Source organism: Danio aesculapii, chromosome 8 (genome assembly GCF_903798145.1).
Source record: "Danio aesculapii chromosome 8, fDanAes4.1, whole genome shotgun sequence".
In the NCBI taxonomy this organism is placed as follows: domain Eukaryota; kingdom Metazoa; phylum Chordata; class Actinopteri; order Cypriniformes; family Danionidae; genus Danio; species Danio aesculapii.
Genome location: NC_079442.1, coordinates 24,596,757 through 24,621,123, shown reverse-complemented (window position 1 = coordinate 24,621,123; position 24,367 = coordinate 24,596,757). Strand labels below are relative to the sequence as shown.

General features: G+C 35.0%; 1 protein-coding gene across 2 annotated transcripts in view; it reads left to right on the top strand.

The window, feature by feature from the left end:
* The window catches only part of grid2 (glutamate receptor, ionotropic, delta 2), a 673,181-nt gene that overhangs the window by 336,873 nt on the left and 311,941 nt on the right, over nucleotides 1-24,367 (top strand). For both annotated transcript variants that reach the window (XM_056463472.1, XM_056463473.1), the window contains exon 3: nucleotides 23,352-23,636. In XM_056463472.1, coding sequence (XP_056319447.1) covers nucleotides 23,352-23,636 — 285 coding nt within the window. The remainder of the gene's footprint in view (nucleotides 1-23,351; nucleotides 23,637-24,367) is intronic.

Genomic DNA, 24,367 nt, shown 5'->3' with positions numbered 1-24,367 from the left:
CCGCATGCTATAAAGTATACAATACATATTATGAATAAACGTTTTGGTGGTATAATGGAGTGGGGGATATTTTCTTTGCACACTTTGGGCCCATTAGTACCAATTGAGCATTGTGTCAACGCCACAGCCTACCTGAGTATTGTTGCTGACCATGTCCATCCCTTTATGACCACAGCGTACCCATCTTCTGATGGCTACTTCCAGCAGAATAACGTGCCATGTCATAAAGCGCGACAAAAATGGGAAGACTGGTTTCTTGAACATGAAAATAAGTTCTTTGTACTCAAATGGCCTCCACAATCACCAGATCTCAATTCAATAGAGCACCTTTGGGATGTGGTGGAACGGAAGATTTGCATCATGGATGTGAAGCCAACAAATCTGCAGCAACTGTGTGATGCTAACATGTCAATATGGAGCAAAATCTCTGAGGAATATTTCCAGTACCTTGTTTAATCTATGAAACCAAGGGTCAAGGTAGTTCTGAAGGCAAAAGGGGGTCCAACCCGGTACTAGTAATGTGTACCTAATAAAATGGCCAGTGAGTGTATAAATGTATAGAGTACAGTATGTTTATACCTTATTATTCATGGCTGCATATACTAAATACATTTTAAAATGAAATTATATAATATTTAACTAACATCTACTGAAAAAAAAAAAATATATATACTCACTCTAGGGAGCAATTAGCGTATTTCAGACTTAACATAAACTATGCTCTTTTAGTATGCTGTGTATACACCAGCACACTCTCCTTTTGTAAAAGATATTTAAAAGAGTGATAGGAGATTCAGAGCTGCTTGCAGTGAGTAACTCCCACCTCCGGGGTTGAGACCCATGTGTGAACGTAATGGACTAATAGACTTAGATCAGATGGTGCTTTGATGAGCGCTGTGGTGTACAGAGTGGTGATGTCACCTCGTGTTTTATGCCGGCGATGGACATTCTGTCGAGGTTTCAGACGAATCAGCACTGAGCTGCAGGATGGCATTGAGCCAGAGAGAAGACACAACATCCATATTTATGACAAAGCTGTCCCAACACACACACATACCTGTGGTTTTGGGTAAAACACACACACACACACACTCGTTTTGCCCTTTATGTTCAAAATCAGTGAGCAAATACGTCCCCTGAAACCATAGCTCTGTTTGAAGAGAGGTTTCTTTTTTTCTTTTATGAATTTAGCCTTTAGCCAAATCTGTTCAAAGCAGCTCTTTTCTCTTTTCTCCAGCAAAGGTGCACTTCATGTAACCTCATTCTGGTAAAGTCAAAATCTTTTGGCCTCATAAATTATCTTCCCACACTGACTCTTCCTTATACCAGCTGTTGGCATTGAATACCCATAAGCAAAGCATGATGAAACACTTCATGACCTCAGTAGAAAAAAATAAGAGGATTTTGCTGATCTCATTCGGGAAGGGTAAGCATGTCAACAACATCAGACTAAATGAAAAGTGGATACTTTCTGTAGCAAACATTATTTATCTGTCTGTTTTTCTTTTTTGTTTAATAATAAAGTAACATTGTTTCTGTGCTAATAGTGTCACCCAGTGAAACTGCAAAAATAAAGCATATTTTTCAGTCAACATTTGTCAACGGCATTTATACCTGCTACATACATTCACGTATACACAGTTGAAGTTATTAGAATTATTAGCCCCCCTGTTTATTTTTCCCCCCAATTTCTGTTTAACAGAGAGAAGATTTCTTTAACACATTTCCAAACATAATAGTTTTAATAACTCATTTCTAATAACTGATTTATTTTATCTTTGCCATGATGACAGTAAATAATATTTGACTAGATATTTTAAGACACTTCTATACAGCTTGAGGTGACATGTAAATGCTTAACTAGGTTAACTAGGCAGAATAGGGTAATTCAGCAAGTTATTGTATAATGATGGTTTGTTCTGTAGACTATCGAAAAAAATATATAGCTTAAAGAGGCTAATGATTTTGACCTTAAAATGGTTTTTAAAAAATTTAAAACTGCTTTTATTCTAGCCAAAATAAAACAAATAAGACTTTCTTCAGAAGAAAAAATATTATCAGACATACTGTGAAAATGTCCTTGCTCTGTTAAACATCATTTGGGAAATATTTAAAAAAGAAAATAATAATTCTGACTTCAAATGTATTTTTATTTTTAAAATTGTATTTTTTTACAAGGTTACAAAGCTGAACTGTAGCATGAGATTAGCGTGTGTTTGGTCTCAATTTAAAACCCACTGTAAAAATCAGGGTGAATTCAGATCAACTGGGACACTCTTGCCATTGAGATGACCAAGGAAATATGTCCCACTTAATCTGAATTCCCCCCTACAGACAATATACAATTTATACATCTTAAAAATGCCTAAAAGTGCAATAAAATTGTTTATTTTTATTTTTCTACAACATAGCACCACCTCAATGTACCACACAAATTAAACACCCTCTGTCTCCACCTACCTGTGACAGTAGCCCCTTGCTACTGAAAACTCTTGCTATTGGTTAATTTGAACAGTGATTGACAGATTTACAGTAAGTGGTTCCCTCCGATTGTTTTGATAGTTCCCTGGAGGGTTCAATGTTACACATTTATGGGGGCGAAACACATATATTGCATATCTTATCAAATATTCATTTATTCATTTTCTATTCGGCTTAGCCCCTTTATTAATCAGGGGACACCACAGCGGAATGAACCCCCAACTTATCCAGCATATGTTTTAAGCAGCGGATGCCCTTCCAGCCGCAATCTAACACTGGGAAACACCCATACACACTTACATTCACACACAAACAGTACACTGCAGCCAATCGTGCTACCCACTGCGCCACCATGATGCCCTAAACAGTAAAATGGCCTAAGATAATTTAAGTAAATAAGATATCCATATTTATGTTCCATAATTATGATTTCATAACAATTCCATAATTGTTTTTAATAAGTCGTAATTTTAACAAAGAATGTATGACTTTGTGTTAAAATACATTTTTCTTAGCCATTTATTGTGCCCTAATCCATTTTATTTGAAGCTTTAAATAAGCTTCAAATACTTTACAATTGGATCATAAAAATGTATGTGAAATCAAAATCAGATCAGGCTCAATAGATTCAGCGAAAATATATGATTCAAAGGAATGATTCATTTATGAACCTAATGTCTCTGCTTTTTCCAGGAGCTCTCATATAAGACTTTTCTCACAATGAAATGAGCAGTTCCTGAACCAAAATGTGATTTATATTCCTAACCACTGTTTAAAATATTGGCCAGGCTCTTGGCTGGTGCAGTATCAAATCAGAAAAATCTCATCATACTGAAAATCACAGTTTTTTTTAAATATGTATTGTGTTTTACTGTTTAAATAATGTTTGCCTTTACTACTTCATTTAAATTACTCTGCAATGCAGTGCCCTCAATTAATATGAGGTCATGTGAAATGCATGCATTGAAATTATGAATAAACAGAAAATGTATTTTTAAACAGATGTAGACCGAACACAGTGCTGTATGTGTGGGATGTTTCAAGCTATTTAATGATTTAAACGCATTGTTGCCAACGGTAGTTTTCATATGCTGTATCTACAAAATGATTACTTTTCTAAGCTGTAGAATTCCTAATACTGAAAATTGCTCTATTAAACCACAATGCAGAAGTTCCTAATGATCATTAAATTTTTAATTGTAAATGATCTACACTGAAAAACAAGAAAAATAAAAATTAAAACTGTAGAAAAAATGAATAATGCAATAAATTACTGGTTATTGATCGATTGATTGGTTTTGTTGACCATGAATTTTAAAGGAAACAAAGCAATGAGAAAACTGCACAACTGCATGCTTTATATACAGTCCTCAGCATATATAAGTACACCCCTCACAAATCTCTCATTTAAACTGATATTTCCTAGGATGCTTTACAATATTATATTTGTGCATATACATTAGTTTTGTCAGTACTAAATCAAAACCTGCGCTAATCTAGCAAAATAACCTACAATAATGGTTCAAAAAGTAGTAGCCCAAATTTATATGTTAGAGAAAAATATTAAATAACATTTAAAAAAATTGCAAAAAAAAAAACGATAATTATATATATAAATTCACCAGTATATATTACCAATATTCTCTGAGAAATTAATAAAAATATTCATTTTCAAAATGGGGTGTACTCAATTATGCCTAGCACTGTAGATACATACACATATACTGAAATGGAAATCTATCCATTCATCAATCCATACAAAAAAATTATATAAAAAAATAACAATAATCACATCCAATGATAAACAAATATATTTTAAACCAATAAAAATGACATTACTTTTTTTTTAATTATTTTTGCCAACATTTGTTACTAATCTATTAACTTTCATCTGTGCATTATTATTTGGGCTCCTTTAAAAAAAATGATAATCATCTCTCTAATAATTCTCTCTTAAAATTGTACTTTTTTAAATAGAAGTGTTTCTTTTTTGTTCTTTTAAATTGTTTGTTTGTTAGACTTTATTAATCCCAAAGGAAAATTCACATGTCACAGCAGAGCTCTCCATACTAAAATAGATCAAATAAATTACATATATAAAAACAAAAATAAAATTACATTCATACTGCACACCACAAACAATGAGTAGACACTTGTCCATACAGTATCTAATGCTGTTACAATTCAGCGTAATTCATCTAGTATGACTCTGATTATACAATCTGGTCACTGTTGGTAAAAATGACTTCCTTTATCTTTCTCTGTAACACCGGAGCTGAATTAATCTTGCACTAAAAGAGCTTGCACATGCTTGGACCATATCAAAAAGGGGATGATTGTCGTGGTTCATCATACTGACAAATTTGTCCACCATTCGATCATGTGCAATCTCTTCTAGTGGGTAGTACACACCCCACAACAGAACACACAAAACACACAAACAGAAATGTGCCTTTTAAACTGTTGATCTTTGAACAAGTCTTAGGTTTATGGTAGATTTTCAGCTCTGGTAGTGTAAATTATACTTAAAAATGCCTTGTTAACATATGTTGACATTAACACAGGTCATTGTGTGCCATCATTTTATAATGAAATATGATACTGGATTAAGCTTTGAAAATCACACACAGACATTCAAAGAAATGATGACTCAAACTGGAAAAGATAATGCACAGAATCCTCTGCTTTTCAAACTAATGACAAAAACCTAAGAACAAAAAGAAAGCCTTTTACTTTGAATATACTGTACAGTAAAACCCCACCATGTCAACTGCCTATTTGATAAATCCCAAAGGAGGAGGGATTTGCATATTTTCCTCACATAAAGATGTTAGGGAGCAGATCTGTGGCATCTGGTGCTTTGCTTTAATTTAGCAATCCCACATTTCTTCCCTTTCTTTGTTTTATATCTCTCCTTCAATCACCGTAGAGGGGCTTTGTTCAGAGACCAGCCCTTAGAGGAGATAAGAGAGGCAGGTAAGAGAGAGAGAGAGAGCTAAAGAAGATGAATGAAGTTAGATGAAAGGGGGAAGGAGAGGGAGGATAGATGCAGAGGAGATTTCTAATGAGTCACAGGTTGATTCCATCCGCTTTAGCATGTGGAGATTCGCTCGTGATGAATGACTCCTTCAGTGCTTCAATTAGTGGGGAAACTTTGCAGATATGGTCAGTGATGTTGAAGAACACACAGTTGCATGTTCACCTTCCCGGATGAAAAATGATTCAAGAGGGAGTCTGAACCAAACAAATCTCATTTGCTGGTCCAGTTCACTGATTGTAGAGTGGTTTTCAATGTCTTTGTTCATCAGGTTACAATGTTTCAATGGAAGGTGTTTCCTTCTGAAAGAGTCTGTCTTTATGATTGATCTTAAATCCACTGAATCTTTGCTCTACCAATATGTTCTTAAGAATTAATTTATTTCTTTAATAGTAAGTAATTAAATCACTGAGTAAAAAGGATTAAATTAAAAGTGAGATTCATTTTATCTGAGTAGGTAGGCCTTCTTCTTTTAAACTGATTACTTTGTGGATGATAAATAACATGGAATGACTGAGTAGTATGGTCTAATTCATACATCTTACATTCATCAGTTACTGTATGTAAATTCCCTGACATGGACACGGTCTCTCCTGTGAATTCATGGAATTGTAAAGTGTAAATCAGTGACACACTTTAGAATCTCATCAGAATATATTGTGTAGTGTCAGGTCTCTTTTTTTTAAAACAAATCATTGAATCGTTTGCTCAACTGATTCACTTGCGAGCATTGATTTGTCTGTTGTTGTTTGTTTGACTGATCCGACTCATTCTGGAGTTACGGTAAGCACTTGTAAACAAAAGAGTGCTGCTCAATAATCCCTGACCACTGATTTGATTGAAAATATTTCTGTAGTTAAAGCGAAAACAAAGTAAATGTCTTATATATTCAATATTAATATTTTGATTCTAACTTGGAATTTGGACATTCTACTCTTTTTTTAATACATTTTTTCTGCATATTTGTTGCCAGATTTTTTCATTATTGAGCCCTCTAGTTTAGTTGCACAATTGGCACAATTTTCATTGAACTATTAATGTTTTATTTACTTTATATAGAATAAAAGGAAATAATTGAATGTTATTGTTCAGGATACAATATTTGACTTTTAGTCTGATGTGGTTGACCTTCACCTCTCTTTATACTTGCAAATTAAAATAAAAACACAGGAAAAAAATACTCTTATTGTATTAGACTAGTTTCAAGGCTATTTATGTATCGATCACATTTCTAATTGCTCTTGTCTCAGTCTCAAACAAGCAGAATCAGGATTTTATTTCATTTATTAGCTTCCAGCTGCAACCCAGTAGTGGGAAACACCCGTACATGACAGTGCTAACCACTAAGCCCCCGTGCTGCCCTTTGTAATATAAAATAAAATAAAATAAAATAAAATAAAATAAAATTAAATTAAATTAAATTAAATTAAATTAAATTAAATTAAATTAAATTAAATTAAATTAAATTAATTTAATGTTTTAGACAAATATTAAAATCTGAAGAATATTTGAAACAATATTGTTTATGTATTAATTTATTTATGTATTTATTTGTTTGTTGGTCATTTCAGTTAACCATTTGTAATGATTAAAACTGCTTCTTGATGCAAGGTTTAAACAACGTTCACAAGAAGAAACAAGTCAATGTTACTGTATACTTCAAAAAAAATATTTATTTTATTTTATTTTATTTTATTTTATTTTATTTTATTTTATTTTACTGATGTTTTGACCATTTATTATCTTGCCAGACTACAAGACCAGCTGGTAACTCAACTGAATACCATCTAGTCTAGAACACCATCTACACAGCTCAGGCTGTTATTTTCAGAACAGGATAGACACAGGCACACACACGCGCACACACACACACAGGCACACACACAAGAACACCTTAGCAAATAGTAACCCACTCGGTTTAGCCTCAGGGATTTGGGAGTTCACAGTAGATTCCCCCAGCTGTTTTCACTCCATCCCTCCTTGACTTTCTTTGGCTCCAGTTGCTCTTCTTATATCTATCTTTTAAGTCTGTAGCACCAGGTGTACCTGCAGTACTGCATTGATTTGATCTTCTTGTATGCAGCCAGCTGGCATACTAACCATGCGCACGCGTCTTCATTACACAAACAGGCATACCGAAACAGATCCTGTCAATGCCGCGAGACCGTCCCTTCATCAAACACTTACATCCTGACATTTGGAGACTCTCCCACCTGAGACAGTTTGACTCGTTTCCTTTGCTGCACAGCGCATTTCTAAACAGCTCCCGCAGAGCGCCCGCAAACATCTGCCATCCAAAAAGCACACTGAAATACTAGCAGAGATGATTATTGGCATTTGTTAGTGTTTTCGTTGACTGGGAAAATATGGTTGTAATACAACCTGTTAAAATGAAGCTGATCTTAATTTACTTTGTTGAATTATATTTACTGGTGATTGCTATTAAGTAGACTTTTCAAAATATAAGAATCATGACAGATATTAAACGATACGTTACATCGCGATACGAAACAATACAATGCAATATGATACAATGCAATACAATTTCCTTAATTTTTACTGCAGGTTACAATGTTCTACCATATGAAACTACCCTATTTTCCGTACCATAAAGCACTCTGGATTATAAGAATCATCAACCCATACACAAGGCACGTCGTATTATTAACTTTATTCTTCAATGCAGAAGTGTGCCCGTTTTCGCAATTGTTTTTGAACTTCCTATTCAGTTGCCTATAGAAGAAATGACTAGGAATATTAAACCGCAGAAAACAGTCAAACTACTTGCTCTACAAATAAGTGTGTTCATGACTACACACACCAAGTAGAATAATGTAAATAGAAAATATCTGTTTGCAACTTCAAGCAGCAGAACGAGCTGTTTTTATAGTCTCAAAATGAATGGAAGGGAATGAGCAGCAGGTGGCTGTTCAGAAATGATGCCAGCTTCAGGAAAGCTCGGACAACAGTTAAAGCAGATGCCTTAGCCCAGGCATCCACAATCCATTCACACTCAGTATGGTGGCGTAACTCGCCTGGCGCTGCCTCTCAGTCTTAGTAAAGGTGTATTTGCCGTCTGTCGTCCATAGCTCCCATGTCGTTTTTTTGTTGTTTTGATTGGTTTATCGCTGCCAGTGTATGTAGTGTACGTATTGCTTCCCTGTGTCAGTGGGAAATGGTCCGGCAGTCAATCAATTAAAAACACAAAGGTGCACCGGATTATCAGGTTCAATCAGATAAATTGTACTCATTTGTTATTTAAACTGTAAAGTTTTTCTTGACTCCGGGAACATTTGTTCCTGGCATACCTGTCAACCCTCTCGTTTTTCCCGGGATTCTCCTGTATTTTACAATTCTATCCCGCTATCGTCCTGTAATGGTATTTTCCCGTATTTCTCCTGTACTTTCAGTCTTTCTCTGAAGGGTGACAAATAAACATTAAAGAGCCAAGCCTCCCTTTACGCAACCCATACCGCTGAACCACCAGGGGCCGCCCCTTGCTCTTAAATTTGAGTCTGTTCTGTGCTTTCGCTTTGGTAAGGCATGAAAACACTTTTGAAATAAATATAAAAACAGCAGGATTCTCCCCTTCATATCCAATCCTCAAAACAGTCATATAGAGGTGCATGATTGTCAGCTGACGCGCTCCATAGTGAACAATAGATTCTGTTTCCTAAACGGATTCTGTACACACGATTTGAAACGCCGCAAAAGTCTGGGTTTTGGGTGCGTGTTTGAACAGACATATACACATAATTAATAATAATAGCATCTAAAGATGTCGATCTTGGTGGGGTTTTTTCCAAACACAACTAATTTCATCCTAGATGAGCATGAAAATTTTGGAAAGCAATCAAATGCTTTCATTATAATGTTGTGTGCATTTTAAAGTGAACCCTGTTATTTAATGTAATCAAACATAATAAATAAATAAGAGATTCATTAACTGCTCTGTAATCAGAATGTGTAAGTTATGCAGTGAAGAAATGGCTAATGAGATTTGATAACTTGATTCTATTTCTTCATAATAGCTCATTTTTAATAAGCTGAACTGTTTGCTAATGTATTTGCTGCAAATGTATACTATTCATTTTTTTTTCTTTTGTAAATAATAATAATAAAACAAATTACTGACCATTTAACTGTTTATTTACAATGAAACAGCTCCAAATGAACATAGTTAGTAATTTGGGGATTTTTTTTTGTGTTGGGTGATGGGGGAGAGGAATCCCTTATTATGGTGGGCATATCCCTTATTTTCACATCCCAGTGTTGACAGGTAAGGTTCCTGGACATGAAATTGTAGATTAAGTGTGCATTATGGGCATTGAGCTTTGGTATTTTTGAGAATAAGTTTTGTGCACACTCCCTTGTGGCAACTGTGGGTATGTTTTCTAAATGCATTGTATTTATTTTATATGGTGCATTTGTTTCTGATTTATATGTTATCAAAGTCAATCTTTCAGTGAAATGCCAAACTTCTCTTTTATGACGTAGAGGTATGCCGTATTTATCTTATTTTTGATTTATGCCACATAATGGACAAAATCACAGTGAGTGAATTTATATGCATGTGGTCATTTACTTTATTGTTGTAAGTATAGCTTAAAGAGATATTTCACCCAACAATTTATATTACCTCATCATTTAATCTCTCTCTTGTGGTTTTAAGCCGTTATGAGTTTCTTTCTTCAGTTGGTCACAAAACCAGGTTACCAGATTTTTTCAAAATATTTTATGTTTAATAGAAAAAAAGAAACTCAAAAAGGTTTTGAAGAAGTGAAGGATGAACAAATTAATTTTCTTGTGTGGGTGAACTATCTCTTTAAGTAAAAGCTGATCCTCACAGCTAGATCTTTGCTCCATTATACCAATTTTGCTCAGCATGTAAATGCATTAACTTGCTTTTTTCCCCTGTGTGATAGATGACAGCAATGTGTATTTACTGCAGATTTATATTCACCCAGATGGAACAAACATTTTGCAGTATAAGGGTGGAGGAAAATATACCACAACCTCAGTTGCTTTCTTGATTCAGATAATTAGAAAAAAAAAGTTGTGTATTAAGCAGAAGTAAAAGTGATGCAATCTATTTTTATTGCATCACTTTTACTTCTGCTTAATACACAACTTTTTTTTTCTGCAGCAAATATTTTACTCATTACTTTACTTCTCTTCTTCTGTTTTTGTAATGTACTTAACATTCAGCATAAATCAAATACTCAGAGTTTGACACACATGACATTATATTTTGATGCCACTAATGGGAAACAAATTGATTTATTAATAGTCTTTAGTGAACAGGGTTTATGTGCATTGCTGAGTAATTTGTTTGCATGTAAATTGGAAAGACAGGTTTCAATTAAGCTGATTTTCTGAGAGTTTTTTTTATTTCTCAATTGTTTTTATGCTGTTTCGTGCAAGTATATTTATTAGAATAGCAAAAAAGACCTGTGCCTTCCATTTAATTATGACTTTAAATGAACATTTTGGTAGCAATTTATTTTAAGATGTCATTGTTACAAAAGTTATATGTAGGCTATTTACTATAGTAAATACTGTAAAACTGAACTGAACTTAAACTTTAAAAATTAATTACACTGTTTCAATTTACTTTGATCTTTTATGTGAAGCTGCTTTAACACAATCTACATTGTAAAAGCGCTATAAAAATAAATGTGAATTGAATTGAATATAGTGATTACAAGTTATTATGCATAATTACATGCAACTAAGCACAAACCTAACCCTCATTATAACCTTAAGCATATAAGTGGTATGTAGGCTACATGTAATTAATTAATAGTAGTAGCTGAGGTGGTTAGTAAGGAATTACATTTATATCTTTACATTTACTTGAGTAAAATTTTTGGGGTAACTTACTTTTAGAGGACCCACAATTAAAAACGTGTACTATTAACCAAACTAAAATACATTTTTCGTGAAAATCCCTTACTTTAGGCAGCATTCCTCCATTATTGTAAAATGGTAATAATATGTGATTTTTATTTAAATGTAATTAGTTCATATGACTTTTTTTGCAATTTTTAAATCAAAGCAACTTTAATCCAAGTCAGTTCTGTCTTAGGGATCAATAAAACTGCCAATGAAACATATGTGGCATAATTGTTAAGTTCAGGTTTTTACTGCAGTTAATATGCTGATCCAAACTGAAACACGTTTTACTAGACAGCAAAAACAAAAAATTCAAGAAATCCTGTTGCACTATATCTATATAAATCTATAAATATATAGCAAAGTGTATTAACATAGTATATTACAGTAAAAAAAGAAAAATTAAAAATCTAAATATACTTAGTACAATGTAGGGTTAATATATATTACTATATATATTACTATAGTTGTCGTCTTGCAACCATAAATGTACCACAGCCATTTCAAAAACACTAAAGTATTTTAAATATTTTAAATACTGTATTTACATTAAACTATGATATTATTTTATTTTTATTTGTCATATTTGATAATATTTTTTTACTACTATATATAAGTGCACATGAGCACATTTGCAGAACAAACACTGACTAAGTTTAAAGCCAATTCAACTCAAACAAGAGCACAGCATCACTATTAACTTTAAGACATGTACTACGAGGTATGGCCCTGCTTTAAAAATAATTCCTCTACAGTCATCTTTCCATCAAGCAAGTTTCTCATGTCAGCCCAATGATTGATCGACGGTGTCACCGACCGGAGTGAGAGATGGCAGTAACGCACCAAAAAGTTAGTGTTCGACCACCATCAAACACAAAGAAAAATAATTAGCCATTCTCAGTATAATATGGGTTTACTTTCATCGGCCAGACACCGACCTCACAGCTCTGTGAATGGCGGTGGCATCACTTAATGATCTGCGATTGGTAAATGTAGCTTGTGTGGACTCTACTGTGATACTTGCTTAAAATAATAGCTTGGCTACTGAAAAGCTATTTGATTTGGAAAATAGTGGCGTCATCGCCACGCTACTTAGAAGTGTAGTTAAGCTAGTGTCACTACTTGTAGCGACACTGCTGCCCAACACTGAACAAAAGTTGCTACTTGAGTTTTTTTTTTTTTTATCTGATACTTTTTTACCTCTTACTCAAGTAACTTATAAGATTGTTAATTTTTACTTTTACTTGATTAAAAATTTCCTCAAGTACTAGTGCTTTATATTGAGTATTTTTTTCTTTCTTTCTTTCTTTCTTTCTTTCTTTCTTTCTTTCTTTCTTTCTTTCTTTCTTTCTTTCTTTCTTTCTTTCTTTCTTTCTTTCTTTCTTTCTTTCTTTCTTTCTTTCTTTCTTTCTTTCTTTCTTTCTTTCTTTCTTTCTTTCTTTCTTTCTTTCTTTCTTTCTTTCTTTCTTTCTTTCTTTCTTTCTTTCTTTCATTACCTTCAGAACAAAACCAGAAAATGCCTGGTTTGATTTCATGTTCACTTTAAGTGCTTAACTTACTGGGGGAAAAAAAATAGCACAGTATTTCGCCACAAGGGAGATATCGTGAACAAATTCTCAATCTTCTCCAAAAGGGTTTCACACTCTCTGGCTAATTAGATAACAATGTCCGGCACTTCTATCGCTAATTAAACACCTGATAAGCATCTAATTCCCAGTGAAGCAATTGAAAACATACAATATGAAGCGATGAGAAATCTGAAGATATCTAATGTCTGTTTGCTCTAAGCCGGCACTGTGCCCAATTCTTTCTGATGATAATAATGAAACACCTTTCAGTGGCAAGGCTAAGCTTGAGAGAGAGATAGGAAGGATGGGTTGCGGATCTTCCTCATAAAAATGACAGAAGCAAAAGCCTCCACTATAAAAAGAAAAGCCAGTGCTCTCCGGGGACAAATTTATCTGGAGTGCTCAACGGCGTTAGATTTTCAAGAGAGAAGGGTCTGTGTGTGTTTGTGTGATGGAAAACGCTAAGGACTCCTGAAATAGACCAGTGTCAGAGGCCAAAAGCTAAACCAGATCTCTCTACATTTGAGCGTTGATTTTATTTTTCCCCTCCGGTGTTTCTTTGTCTTCTGCTTCATCTCTCCTGTTTTTGCATGTATTTATAAACCCGTCTATTTATTCAAGCTAGAAGTGAACAAATACACCCACAGGTATGGGCAAGGGAGGAGGTGAGCATGTTGGGAGAAAAAAGGGAGTGTGAACATGACAGCAGCAGCTGAGATTTACATTAGGTTTCGCTCATGTTGATCTGTCAGGAGTCAGTGGGCTCTTTCTGCAGAAATACTCTGTACTCGTGGCACTGTCGCTCAGCTGGGATTTGTGTGTTGCACTGTGGACTTGCTGAGACTTGCACATCACTACTTGGTGTTGAGATTTCAGAACTAAGTCTGGTTTAGAAAAAAAAACAAGATTTTGACAAAGTGGTGATATACTATGACTTACATGATATACATGTAGGTGATATATCGGGTAAAATAAGTATTGAACATGTCATGATTTTTTAACAATTTTTTTCTGGGAAATATTTTTCTAAAGGAGCTGTACCAGATTTCAGCAAAAACCCAAACATAAAAATAAAACATGACAAAAAAATCTGAAAAAAATGTGTCATCTGCAATAACATTGGAAGAAAGTATTGAATACTCAAAAGTTTTTAATACTTTTTATAAAATGAAGAGTTCAGATGCAAAACCCTCTAAATCCATCAGACCTCTTTTTTTGTAAATGAGCATTTTCTATCAGGCTCCTATAATTAGGTTCAGAAGTGTCCTTTTATAGGTAATGATAAGGTTATTAGCTAGTAAATAAATAGCTTTTTTTCATGAATGTCACTTTAGACAATTCTTTGGTTTTTAACAAATTAGATTATCTTTTGCGTCCAAACCAGTTCCAAATCCACTTGTGTTTTTTCTAAATGTAAAGAAAAAAAACATTTAGAAAAAAAACATTTAAAAAAATGTTCTAAATGTAAAGCGCATTACACAAACCACCCAAAAAAAAAAAAATAACATTGAAAACATATGATTCTGATTGGTTCTCAGGACATAGCAACTTTTCCTGTCAAAGGCAAGTGGCTTATAGAGGGTTTTGCATTTCTAAATGTGCTGACGCTAGGATTTAGAATATTTGAAGCTAAATTATTTGTTGAACATGTACTACGTGCCTAAAGCAATCGCTCAATGTCATTAGCTAATTTTTGGCGACTTTCGCATCTGAACTCTTCAAATATTTTTATTTATTTATTTATTTATTTTTCATAATGACAGCTTCGAGTTACCTCTTGTATGGAAAATTGATTTGCTTTCTACAACTCAGACTTTACAGCTATTGTCTGGGCTTTCCATGCCTTTTTACACCTCTCTTTCTTCACGTGATCTGTTTATTTTCTTGTGTCATTTCATTTTGTTACACTAATTAGTTTAGTTTTCTTTGTATGCATGGGTTAATGGGGTTGGTAAGCTTGTTGTGAAATTTCATGTCAACAGCACCTTTATAAATATGTTTTCTGAGAAAAAAACACAGTCGTCATACTGTGTTCAATACTTATTTTACCCTCTGTTTATATGTATGTATGTATGCATGTATACATATACAGTATATGTGTGTATGTAATTCATTCCTTTTAATTAAGTTCTAATTAAGTATAACTAACTATATTAACTATAGTTATTGATCAGTTTAATTTTTGTGCGGTGTTAGGTATAAATTTAGGTATTTTTAAAGGGTAAATCACCCCAAAGTAGAAGACCTCCCCCAGTCTTATTTTAATATCCATAAGATTAAAGACACATTAAATGGAATGCCTAACTTGAAACTTGTTTATATGTATAAAACTCTAAAAGCAAAATTGCATTGTGCGTAACACCATATGCAAAATCAATTTCTACTTTGTAATTTAAGGTAAATGCTAATGAACAGCGCATTACTTATTTATAATAAGGGCAGAGTATAAGGTTCAAATCTGCATTGTGAGTGAAGTCAAAATGTGAGCAGTATTTGTCTACTTTGTATTTTAAATTAAATGCTAATGAACAATGCGTCATTTATTTATAACGAACACAAACACAATTAGGTTGAAAAGACACATAGGGAACAGCAATTACTTATGCTAAATTATGCTTAATTAACAGTGAGCCTATTAATCGAGTCAACTTCAAAAGCAAAATAACAACACAAGTACTTTCTCTTCAGCCTTACAATCAATCAATCAATCAATCAATCAATCAGTCAGTCAATCAGTCAGTCAGTCAGTCAGTCAGTCAGTCAATCAATCAATCATAGGCTTCCTAATCATGTGATTGAGAAAATCAGAGTTCTTATTACTACATTGAACATTGTTGTTTAATTTTAAAACTAAACTTTGTGCAATATAATTCAACAATGCCTTGAAAGTATCAGGAAATAGTCCAATCCCTGGTGTGAATTATGGCAATTATAAATGTTTGTATTTTTAGCTTCAGGCAAAGGTTTAATATTCAAAACTTAACCGTCCATGCAAAGACTTGATGGGATCATACTGTATGCAATCAAACAAATGGCTAAATTCTAATACTTCACATACTTCATTTGTAATGATTGATCATCTCTGCCTTTCACTAACATAGTTAGCAAGACCTAAGAGGAATGTGGATCACTGACAGATCATAGCACTAATTCACAGAAGTGCTTTAATAAGTAAGGATTAGCCAGCCTTTCCATTTTCAGCCAGTCCAATCCATAAAGGAGGGCAGCACAAAACGCTCTACCTCATTAAACAAGATCTTATTAACTGGAGCTGGGCTTATTCAGCTCAAAACTTGTGCATTTAATCAATTAAGTTGCATGCGTTAAGTTAATCATCATAATTCCACACATTTTGCGAGGATCAAATGTCAAGGTTTCATTATGGTTTATTTTTAGGATGATTGGCAGTTTGCAGAATTAAAATCTACTGTTTTAAAATAAGTGTTTTAATTAAATGCATAAGCATTGCCTTAAACAGATGTTGCAGTGCACCAGAGTGTTGAGGATAAACTAGAACTTTCTGTCTGTCTGAACATTAATGCTCACTAATTATTGATTGATATAGAAAGATAAATGATAAATCTATAGATAAAGATAAGTGGCCTACTATCCGCTTGTTAAGTTTTGACGTATCAGTGACGTATATGAAGTTTCTGGGTCCAAACAGCTACTCATTTGAATTGAGAAAATATTCATGACCACTATTTAGTCATATCACACATTAAAGTACATTTCTTATAAAATCATGGTGTACACAACAGTCTCTGGACTCGCTGCATCTGACACCAATATTGTAACAATTTATAAAAAGAATCACTTTCTGGTCATCTGATAATAGGCATGGATATACATATACATTTACATTTACATTTAGTCATTTAGCAGACGCTTTTATCCAAAGCGACTTACAAATGAGGACAAGGAAGCAATTTACACAACTATAAGAGCAGCAGTAAATAAGTGCTATAGACAAGTTTCAGGTGTGTAAAGTCTAATATACAGTTGAAGTCACAATTATTAGCCCCCCTGTTTATTTTTTTCCTCAATTTCTGTTTAACAGAGAGAAGATTTTTTTTTAACACATTTCTAAACAGAATAGTTTTAATAACTCATTTCTCATAACTGATTTATTTTATCTTTGCCATGATGACAGTAGGCGAAGCAGTGGCGCAGTAGGTAGTGCTGTCACCTCACAGCAAGAAGGTCGCTGGTTCGAGTCTTGGCTGGGTCAGTTGTTATTTCTGTGTGGAGTTTGCATGTTCTCCCTGCATTCACGTGGATTTCCTCCGGGTGCTCCGGTATCCCCCACAGACATGCGGTACAGGTGAATTGCGTAGGCTAAATTGTCCGTAGTGTATGAGTGTGTGTGTGTAGATTTTTCCCAGAGATGGGTTGCGGCTGGAAGGGCATTCACTGCGTAAAAACGTGCTGGTTAAGTTGGGGGTTCATTCCGCTGTGGCGACCCTGGATTAATAATGGGACTAAGCCGAAAAGAAAATGAATGAATGAATGATGACAGTAAATAATATTTGACTAGATATTTTTCAAGACACTTCTATACAGCTTAAAGTGACATTAAAAGGCTTAACTAGGTTAATTAGGTTAACTAGGCAGGTTAGGGTAATTAGGCAAGTTATTGTATAACGATGGTTTGTTCTAAAGACTATCAAAAATATATAGCTTAGGGGCCAATCATTTTGACCATGAAATGGTTTTTAAAAAATAAAATCTCCTTTTATTCTAGCCGAAATAAAACTAAAAAGACTTTCTCCAGAAGAAAAAATTCTATACTGTCAATTCACATACTGTGAAAATTTCCTTGCTCTGTTAAACATAATTTGGAAAATATTTAAAAGAGAAAAAAAAATCAAAGGTGGGCTTATAATTCTGACTTTGTGACATTACACTTAACAAGCGGATAGCGTGCTAAACTAAAACACATATATGGTTTTACTTACTCAGGTTTGTTTGGATTATAACTGAGGAAATGATGCTTGTATTTTGCTAGCTGAGACCTCAATTGTGCCACATTTCAGAGGCTGGTTAGTCCTTCAAAGTCCAAACAGACCGAACCAAGCGTTTTAAAATGAGACGACCTAGCCTACAGAGCACAGATCTCGTCACCAGGCAACATAACAGCTGCCATTAATAAGCAGTAATAAAATTTGTAAAGACTTTTTCTGTGATTTTTTTTTTTATCTCAAAATAATGTTTACAGAAGCTGGAAATATATTTTCTTTGATTCATACATGTACACATAAATGTATAAACTGTCTATAAAATCACTCTTTAGTAAGACTAGAATGCTCTTTTTGGTTTTTAACATGTGTTTAGATATCTAAGTAAAATAAACCTAATTCATACATTTAAACCGGAGTTTTATTTTAAAAACGTCCTGCTGTTTTCAGCGCCCAATGAATCTTAGGATGTTTGAGGCTGTGAACGATCCACCAGTTGTATTCTTCATTACCTGGGAAACAAAGGATGCATTTTTAGGCTGCATTTGAAGAAGCCTTAGATTTTTTTACATTTTTTTGAAACAAGACAACCTTCGTCGTGCCGCAATGGAGCAGCACACTTCAAATGCATCCTTCGGAGGATGCAGCCTCTGAAATGAGACAGCTCTTTTTACATTTAATTTTTCACTGTAAAAATTTGGCTCAATGGATACCATAAATGTTGTCATTTTAATGTGTTGTTTGCATTTAGCACAGGGCTAACACATTTTAGCTATTGCTAGCATGTTTAATCACATTCAGCAATTAAATTAAACCATGGTTTTACCCAAAAAGGATTAAAATAAATCCTGGTAATTGTTCTTAAACCATAGTAAAACATGATTTTGCTACATTGGTCATAATAAATGGCTAAACAACCGGGTTTGTTTACTAAATCATGTTACTAACATGTTGCCTTATTAATTAATTATTAATTTCTGTAATCATATTGTTTGAAAAAGAATTGCAGTTGTTTAGGTTTACTGCCACCACACCAGTGTTCATCGGAGCAGAAGTATACAGTTGCACTGAATATATAGTTGTGTATGCAGTATGTACATTTTTTGACTTTTCAAAAATGTAGGTTCAGGCACATTTTTTTCAATGAGCCTGGGTTGTCTATTTCATCTCGCAGTTTGCTTTTTCAGCAGTATTGTTTGCGTCTTCCCTTCCTTTCGTTCCGCCCCTGGTTGACATTTCCTTTTTTTTTTGCCGGAGTTGGCAAATTACACTGCTCCACGGCCCACTACGACATACTGCATTTTACCTTGCCTAACTTCAGTTACGCTAAATAAAATGAGTCAAGTGAGATGAATGTTCATGTCTGACATCAGCTTTACTGCACGTCCGGGAGCCACAATCTGAACAAGGGCAAAAAGGGTGAGGTTATTCGTGGGAGGGACTTTCAGTTCTTTGGGAATAGATTTCATGCTTCATTATAAAATGGAGTTCTGCAGTAGGTTGAGAGATGTAATTATAGAAATCTCTGCTGCAGCTCAATCAAAACAGTCAAGGACTAAAGCGTAAAATGAAAGAACCAATCAGAGCTTTTAAAACTGCATCAGTGCTGATGAGCATCTGTTTATGCAAACCCAATGAGTAAGTACTTATGAATGGAATGTTTATCAAATTAAAATTTCAAAACTGTATTTATTCTGAAGATCGCTGCTTTCCGCGCATGTTTTTCCATAAACACCCCACAGTCTGCATGATAGAGTCCCAAATGTTTTTTTGTTGCTAGGAATGTTGAATTTTTAATGGAGCTCTAAGTGGAGAGGAAATAATCATAGTTGCACAGTCGCAATTAACGCCATTGGTAAAGACTTATTGATCACCACCACCTTTGGTTGCCAGATTGTTATTACGCTTGGGGATTGAGCAGTGCAGTATCTATTTCATCAAGATGGCAGGCCACATGGTGACTTGCCTGAACAAAAGAGAACTTGAGTGTTGGCATTGCAATTCCATCTATTGGCAGAACAAGAGGGCTGCTGTATGTTTTTACCTTTTTACTGGTAGACATAGTAGTTGATTAGCTTTTCCACATTTATGCTTGCCTTTCTTTTTTTAGTTTTGATAAGTGCTTAGATTTTAATTACTGGTTACTTGATTAACATGCGGATGTTGTGTTTTAGCAATTCAAATATTTGCACGATTAAACCCTCAGAAAAAGTTCTCCATTTTTAGGGAAATTAGCATTTGTTGCCATGGTCTTAAGCCAGGCTCATACTGTGCAATATTTAATATTCCTATATGATTGTATTTTGTCAGATTGCATGAACCTGATTTCACACTGTAAGATCCAGAAAATGTCACGGTGGCGCAGTGGGTAGCACGATTGCCTCACAGCAAGAAGGTTGCTGGTTCGAGCCCTGGCTGGGTCAGTTGGCATTTCTGTGTGGAGTTTGCATGTTCTCCCCGTGTTGGCGTGGGTTTCCTCCTGGTACTCCAGTTTCCCCCACAGTCCAAAGACATGCAGAATACAATAGGTGAATTGAATAAGCTAAATTAGCCGTAGTGTATGTGTGAATGCAAGAGTGTGTATAGGTGTTTAGTGTTGGGTTGCAGCTAAAAGGGAATTCGCTGTGTAAAACATATTCTGGATACTTTGACGGTCCATCCCGACCCCTGATTAATAAAGGGACTAAGCTGAAAAGAAAATGAATGAATGAATGAGATCCGGAAAACTCATCTGGACTGTGATGTCATCCATACGTGACACATTTAACAATCCATGTTCTGAAATAATAACTCACAGCAAACATAAACCATTTATCACATTATTTTACTAACAACAAACCTTAATAATAAAACCAAAAAGAAAGCTTTTTTGACATTTTCCAGCAGTGGTCGTGCTGATTGTGTCAACAAATTCTGCTCTTATTTGTTCTTGGTTAGGTGGGTGTCATATGATTTTTTTTTTCAAAGAGCCCATATTATACATTAAAAAGGGTCATATTTCGGTTTTATGGGTCTCCAACAACATACTGATATACTTGCAAGGTCAAAAAACACTTTCATTGTCTTATTATATGAATTTATTTTTACCTAATTATCCCAGCGACTCCCATATGAATAGCTCAGCCATTCATTTGCTCCCAAACCCCTTCTTAGCGCGAAGCTAATCTGCGCTGATTGGACCTATGACAGCCTGTTATGATTGGTCGACAGCGCTCAGCATGAGAAAGTAAAATGCTCAGCATGGCTTGTCAAGCCCCTGGTTCGCCTACATTGGTATAGGATCTGATCGCAGCGGACGCCCGAAACACACTTGATAGTAAAACTTACTCAACGGTGTTATTCAGATACCTTACCACCAAAAGCAGTGTAGTTAAACACCAGCATATTGCTCCATTCTTAACTATGACACACATTCAGTATTAATCCACACAGCAGCAAAAGCTAAACTATCCTGAACCTTGACCGCTGCACGTGTGAGCTCAGTGGAACACGAACACACAAACGCATTTAAATCCGTAAACAAAGCGGCACGCATCGCGTTTCAATCTGGCATTAGACGCAATATGAGAATATAGAGTTAACCTTATACAGTACACGCGGTTACAAGTAACAAAACACAATTAAATACATAGAGAAAACAAGGAGACAGTCTTTTACTTACACTTATGAAATGTGTCAAGGGCCAGGTCTGATTTCATAAATTATCTTTCATTTTGGAGCTTTTCTCCCTTCTCAGCTGTAACAGATCATTTCTATTTGCAATCATTGCTGTGGCACCTCTTGCGTGAAGTGTTATATGTTCTCAGGGCTCCCCAGCCAGGGGGTTGTAGCGCTCCTCCTCAGCTGCAGCAGGCTGCCTTTGTGCCTAATAAACTGGCCTTATTTTGCACGCACCCCTGGTGTATTGTCTGTCCATTCGTCTCACAAATCTCATACATCAGTAGTCTTTTCTGATCCTTCCTTTAACAAATGAATTAATCGCCCTTCCGAATTTCCCTCACACTTCCAATAATATCCAGGTAAGCACAGCGTCTTCATGACTCATGATGACTTCAGGATCTGTTTGTATTTGCTGCTGTGTTAGTGGGCGGGGCCGCAGGTTTAAATGTTCCCGGGTTTGACCTCGCAACAATTTGGCGGGGCTTATGTTTCGTAGCCACGTCACGCCAAAACAGCTAAAGACTCGTTTTGAAGATGATTCATTCTAACCACTATGAGTCGACTCTTTTTTTTTTTTTTTTTTTTTTAGATCAATCAATAGTTTTAAAAATCGTCCACTTTCAGACTTAAGCCTTAGCTGGATATTTCACTTCACTTAGAGCTGTGTTACACACTACATGGAAGGTCATTTTCAAAAACCCACAATAGTGGCTCTTTAAATAACTTTATTTAAGACCACATTAAAAGTATCAATATTACAAAGGTACATTTTACTCAAGCAGTTTTGTAAATATTAGTTCTCCAACTTTAAAAGAGCATAACTTATCTTTATAAATCCAGACATTTTCAAACTCTTCAATATTCTTGACATACTTATAAAAAACTAAATCAAACTTGATTCTCACTTTAATTAAACTCTTAAAAACTTGCACCATATCTTGACAAACTTTACCCTCTATTATTTCTTTTCTTGTTCTGTAAATTGTCATTTTGGCTGTTCCTACAACAAAATTATAGATCATTCTTTTTTTTTCTATTCTTTTTTTGCAAATTTGAAACCAAAAGTGAACCCAGTCTTAAAATTCAGGTCGTCATAGCTGAAATCACATTGCAGAATCTTCTGACACTGCCAGACCTTCATTGGAGGGAAAATGTGATCAAAATGGCATTTAAGCAGCTGTCAGTGAAAGTCAAACCAATAAGCAAAAACCGCAGATTTTAGCCTAGAATTACAGAAAGCTTTTAGGATTTCCCAAACTTCACTCAGACAATCAAATTGTGGCTGAAATTGCACAGCGTGAGCAGTGCTTTAGCAGGTATAATGTGATAATAGAGACAACTGTCATGATGCAGTGCTTTCTACTGTACAAAATAAATAGATTTGAAAGTATCCAGACTTTTATTTTGACAAGTTGCCATGAAGTAGCTTGAGTTTCTGGGTCTGCATGATATGGTGTTTTTAATGTCTGGACTGGGCAGTTTTGTTTTTTGCCCATTGTAGAAGCCTAAAAAAACACATACTGTACAGTATAAGGTGTTCACCTCAAAGAGCTTACATTTTTTTATATATTCTTGAAGGGAAAAGGCCTTAAGACCAGCAAGTCTCAAAGTTTTAATCAACCAGTGTCTATTATTTGTTAGAGACTTTTAAAACAAATATGTGTTGTAACATATTTTGTCAATGCAGTTGTATGAAAAGCTAAATCAGATCGATTTAATATTAATCATTCTCTCTTTCTCTGTTCCCCCCAGCATGCGAGTTGATGAACAGAGGGATCCTAGCCTTGGTCAGCTCTATCGGCTGCATGTCCGCAGGCTCGCTGCAGTCTTTAGCTGATGCCATGCACATCCCACACCTCTTCATTCAAAGGGCACCCGCTGGCACTCCTCGCTCCAGCTGCCAACCCACAACTCGTGCACAACCCGACGACTACACCCTCTTCGTCCGCCCTCCTGTCTACCTAAATGACGTCATCTTCCAAGTGGTGATGGAGTACACTTGGCAGAAGTTCATTATCTTCTATGACACCGACTATGGTGAGTAGTTTCAATTTACTGATGGCTGTAGCAAATGGCCGTAAGGAGTGTGTCCAATAAGTGACCCCACATTAACACCCACCTTATTACCACCACAGAGAGGAAATTATACAGCATTATTACCTCCATTGCTCATTATGTGTTTAAGGCTATTTTTCGGTATGTGCTCGAGAGAAAAGAGCATGGACTGTGAGGCAGGGAAAAAAGATTCTGGGCATTCACAAATTAACCGCCTAGGCTGTTGCCCATAGGCTTTAAGTCCAAGGGGCCTTGAGCTGTAACTTAGTTTTTCATTTTTTTGAGTGTACATCTTCCCTCAAGCTTGTACCCATTGCACGGCATTGCATTTCTCTTGGCCTTGCAATCCATTTTGGTTACTGAACTAACTGATTGAAGTAAAAAAAAAATTTGTGTGTGATATGGCACTGTAGGTTTGACAGAAGCAGATTAAATGAGGGTCAGAATTTGCTTCCGGGTTGAGTTAGTCAGGCAGTTACCAGCCACCAAATAAGAGCCATTTTCATTGATTGAGATGCCCAATATTTTCCCCAATCATAAAACTAATTACCCACATCAGCTGGGGAGAGATGGATGGAAGGTAAAACAAGGCAAGTTTTAAGATGGATGTTTTATATATAGCTGCAGTATTCCGCCAACAAGAAACCGTGATATAATGTAAAATATTTTGTTGCACAACTTTTGATCCTGATAATTTAGGTTCTGTGTTGCTG